This window comes from Telopea speciosissima, chromosome 10 (genome assembly GCF_018873765.1).
Source record: "Telopea speciosissima isolate NSW1024214 ecotype Mountain lineage chromosome 10, Tspe_v1, whole genome shotgun sequence".
NCBI classification, from domain to species: Eukaryota; Viridiplantae; Streptophyta; class Magnoliopsida; order Proteales; family Proteaceae; genus Telopea; species Telopea speciosissima.
This window is the reverse complement of record NC_057925.1, coordinates 36,483,740-36,488,491: the sequence shown is the minus strand read 5'-3', so window position 1 is coordinate 36,488,491 and position 4,752 is coordinate 36,483,740. Positions and strand designations below refer to the sequence as shown.

At 40.4% G+C, this 4,752-nt stretch overlaps 1 protein-coding gene across 1 annotated transcript; it reads right to left on the bottom strand.

Moving 5' to 3' along the window:
• Positions 1-386: 386 nt before the first annotated feature.
• On the bottom strand, positions 387-794 carry LOC122643520. The gene has a single exon (XM_043837135.1). It carries the CDS (start codon positions 792-794, stop codon positions 387-389), a length of 408 nt encoding a protein of 135 aa, XP_043693070.1.
• Positions 795-4,752: the final 3,958 nt, after the last annotated feature.

Sequence of the window (4,752 nt, the reverse complement as noted above, 5' to 3'; positions counted from 1 at the left end):
CTCTTTCGCTTCAAATACCCAACGTAACATTTCATTAATGTTGGAATGCCCCTCTCCATATAATAAGATTTTTTTTTTAAAAAAAAACCCGAATATTCTCTGGGACCCGGGCTGGCCCCTAGCCTTTTATTAATAATCAAATCAATCAAGAAAACAGATTACAAGGGGGGGGGGATGCACATACCCGCCTTACCCCAACCGGAGTTGAATACAATCTCAATCACACACTCGCACAGCTGAGACCTCACTCTCATACAAAACCCAAATAAACAACTAACGTTTTCCAAAACTGGAATACCAACAACATCCTCGCGCAATATACGCTTGAGCTCCGAAGGGAGCTCAGAATCAAAAGAGAAGAAAGAGTCATTTGCCGAATTGCATGCTCAATTTGCCAGCCAATCGGCTACACTGTTACCTTCTCTACAGGTGAAAGTGATCATTGGGCGGAGCGAATCAATCAAAACCTGAATTTCGTGGAACCAATACCAGCCTTTCCAAAGATTGCATCTTTTCGAGGAAGTACAACGCACAACCATGGTAGAGTCTGAGTTAACATGAAAATAGGAAAACCCCATCTCAGCACAAATTTGGAGATCATCCCTCAATGCTCTAATTTCTACAATGGAATTGGTACAATCCCCATAAAAGTTAGCAAAAGCAGCGAGAATCCGACCATCATAACCTCTAATAATGCCCCCTCCATCCCCAGACCCAGGATTCCCCCTACATGCACCATCCACATTGAGCTTGACAGCATTGAAGGGGGGATACCAGTACACAGGAATTGGCATTTTGTGGATAACTAGGGGGTGAGATAGGTTAAAAATTTGAAGGATAAGAGATTCCTTTAATGATGGAGATTTTGAGAAAGAGCAAAAATAGGGAATCTCTTTAATCCAAATTTTAACCGCCTAAAAAATGTAGCCAGCCGATCGTGCTCTTTCCCCATGTCTCCTATAATTTCTCTCTTTCCAAAGTTCCCATATGATAAATGAGGGAATAAAACCCATTATCAGCCCACAAAAACTCCCACCAAAAGTGTGATTATGCCAGAACAACACTGTTTTTACCGACCTGCAAGGGAACCACTCCCACTTCAAAACGCCTTGAGAAGCAAGCCCACACCTTAGAGGCAGTGTTACCCTCAACCAAACAATGGGAAGTTGAATCACAATTAGGCTTGGCACAACACAGACATTTGGATACAAGAGACACTCCCAATTTCTTCAAAGCCTCATCTGTCGAAATGCCTCCACAAATAACCTGCCATGAGAAGAATCCAATCTTTGAAGGAATCGTACGATTCAAAAACCATTTTGAAAAAGGTTTTTTCTCCTCAACATTTCTGATTTCATTCCATAACAATTTGGTGGAAATTTTCCCATCACTTACCGGTGTCCACACTAACCTGTCATCTTTGTTAGTTAAACAATAATTATTACCGAGGATGCTATCACGCACTTCCTGATAGTCAATTTGAAGCAGCAATTCCTGATTCCAGTTTCCCTCAACAGTAAGAACGTCTCTAACTTGCAAATTGAGATCCAGATGGAGTGCCCCATCAACGTGATCCATAAGAAGAACCCAACCCGACCAATTATCAAGCCAAAAATTGATGCTCCCTGATCCAATTAACCATCTGGATTTTGACAGTAAAAAATCTTTCATCTCTAAAGCTCTTCTCCAAGAAATCGACCCAACATCTCTCACATCGGCCAAAACAATGTGGTCATTTTTAAGGAATTTGGCTTTAAAGAAATTGCACCACAAAGATTTTTATGTCATGATTCTCCAAAGACCCTCAAGTCTTAGGGCACTGCTAATGTCTTCTAATCACCGAATACCAAGCCCCCCTTTCTCCACTGGTCGCGCAACCTTATACCATCCCACCAAATGATGGCACTTCCCCCAATGCGAAAGTCCCCATAAAAAATCAGAACAAATGCTTTTAAATTTTTTAATCACCATATTGGGTAGATCCAAAATAGAAATAATATGAATGGGCATAGAGGAGAGGACATGCCTGAGGAGAATAAATCTTCCGCTCGCAGATAGTTTCCTTTCCACTCCGCCACCTTCTTGTGCATTTTCGCCAAAAAATCATCAAAGAAGCTGAAACAGAGCTGGCCTTCATATAAGGGGGCACCAAGATATGTAATTGACAGATTTTTCCTAGTCAAACCTGTAACCATCTCAACCATTCATTATTTATGTTCATCAACTTTTTTCCCTAAAACAAAACAACTCTTTTGCTTGTTTACTAGCTGCCCTAAGAATCCTTCATACCTGCTAATAAGCCCAATAATTTGTTTGAGAGATTTTTTCAAGCACCTCAAAAAAATTTACTGTGCCATCTACAAAAAGACTGTGAATTATTCCTAGACATCCCCGCGGCAGTTGGTAATACTCCACCCTTCCCTCCACAAAAAGAGTTCTCAACCCTCTACTAAGAACTTCCTCTGCTAAAATAAAAAGAGAGGGTGAGAGGGGATCTCCCTGATGAACTCCCCTAGAAGATTTGAAGAACCCAGTAGGCCCCCCATTCAAAACAATTGAGAACCAACAGTTTTCCACCGCTTTTTTTATCAGTCTAATCCACCCTTCTACAAAAATCAAACCTGGCCAAGACTTGATTCAGAAAATCCCATACAAGACGATCATACGCCTTAGCCATATCTAGCTTGACAACCACATTCCCGCCTCGAGATGTCCTGTTTATGTCTTGAACAACCTCTTGAACCAAGGCAATATTATCATAAAGGCATCTACCCTAGACAAAACCACCTTGTTCTTCCGGTATTATGGAAGGAAGAATAGAAGCCGGTCTAGAAGATATTATTTTAGCAATAATTTTATATGAAAAATTGCAAAGGCTTATGGGGCGGAAATCAGACATTACCTTAGGACTTTCTTTTTTGGGAATAAGCACCAGATGAGCTGAAGTGTAGCCCCTTGGTAGGAAACCTCCTACAAAAAAATCCTTGACCGCCTCCCAAACATCAGTACCCACAATATCCCAGCATGCCATAAAGAAATAGCCTGAGAAGCCATCAGGACCCAAATCATTATCTATGGATAAATAAAAAACCGCTTTCTTAACTTCCTCAAGTGACGGAGAGGTTAAAAGAAAGGCATTATCTTCATCTATTACCAACCTAGGAATAAATTGTAACCAATCTTCATCTCTCTGAGTGCCTTGAGAAGCAAACATATCCGAGAAATATCTAACAGCCACTGTCGAGATCCCTTCCTCGCCTGAGATCCACGCCCCATTGCCATCTTTAATTTTTCCACACTTGTTTTTCCTTCTTCGAACATTAACCAAGGAATGAAAAAAATTTGTATTTCTTTCTCCCTCTTTAAGCCACTACACTCTGGAATTTTGTCTCCAAAAAATTTCTAGCTTCCTACTACAGAACCTCATCCAGTGCCGTTCTCGCCTCCGTAACCGCTATTCGAGTCACATCATAGGGGTTTTGATCATACCCAATTTCCGCACTACTCACTCGATCTTTTGCATTTCTAACGTTCTGGTGAATATACCCAAAAACTGATTTATTCCATGTTCGAAGGTGATTTTGGAACAACTTCAATTTCAATGATAGAATATAAAGGGGGGGGGGGGGGATCTAAACACTGGTGTAGTCCAACACTGCTTAACACAATCCATAAATTCAAGATGTAATATCCACATTTGCTGAAATTTGAGCGGAGAAAATTTAGTCGTTTCTTGTAATGAGCATTCCAACTAAATTAGGGCTTGGTCTGAACAAAGTCTATTTAGGTGAAGGACTCTACTAGAAGCAAAAGTTCTTGCCCAAGTATTATGAAATAAAAAGTGATCAAGACGAGCCAAAATTTTCTTACCTCCTTCTTGATTGTTGCTCCAAGTAAAGGAGTTCCCTTCGAAGCCTCCATCAAATAATGCCACATCATTCAAAAAGGTGCCAAAATCCTCCAAGGAGATGGAGCATGCCGGTCTTCCCCCAGTCTTCTCCGAGGGATCCAAGATGGCATTGAAATCCCCACGCCCAAGGTGACGAGGTTGAGACAACATCTTTCCTCAGACTTCCCCAAAGTGCCTTGCAATCACCTGTCGAACATAATGCATGAACAAAAGTAATAATAATTTTAGTGGAGGATTGCATAATGCATTCTAGAGAAATATATTGCACATGCTCTTTGACCACAGAAACTTGAATTTCATTTTTTCCAAAAGACCCAGATTCTTTCGCTATTATTTGTCCCATTAGAACAAACTGCATCCATCCCAAGTTTTCTTATAATTTTAACTGCACATGCAAATTGGATTTTAGGTTCTGCTATTGCTACCAAATCCACATGGGACGTTTTAATAATGGATTTCAAATGCCTCAAAGATGGCTTATTTCCCAATCCACGAATGTTCTAAAAAAGAATAATCATCAAATTTATTAAGCACCGGGAAGTATGGGTCTCATGGACCTGGTAAACATACGTTGCGTCGTCTTTTGATGCTTAGATCTCTCTTCCATACGCAAATCCCTTTCTTTAACAAGACGGTTCATATAAGCACTATAACATCTATCAAGTGTTGTACTCGAGGTACGAAGTTCCTCCAAAGCCACTTTCTAATCAAAATTCCTGCGCATTCTGCCAATAATAAGATCATCTGAAGTTGAAAGCCCTTTGCTGGGAAGGTTTTGAAATTCTTTATTCTCACTATTAGACTAGCAATTCTCCATAGGTGAGTGGGAAAGATTCACAATG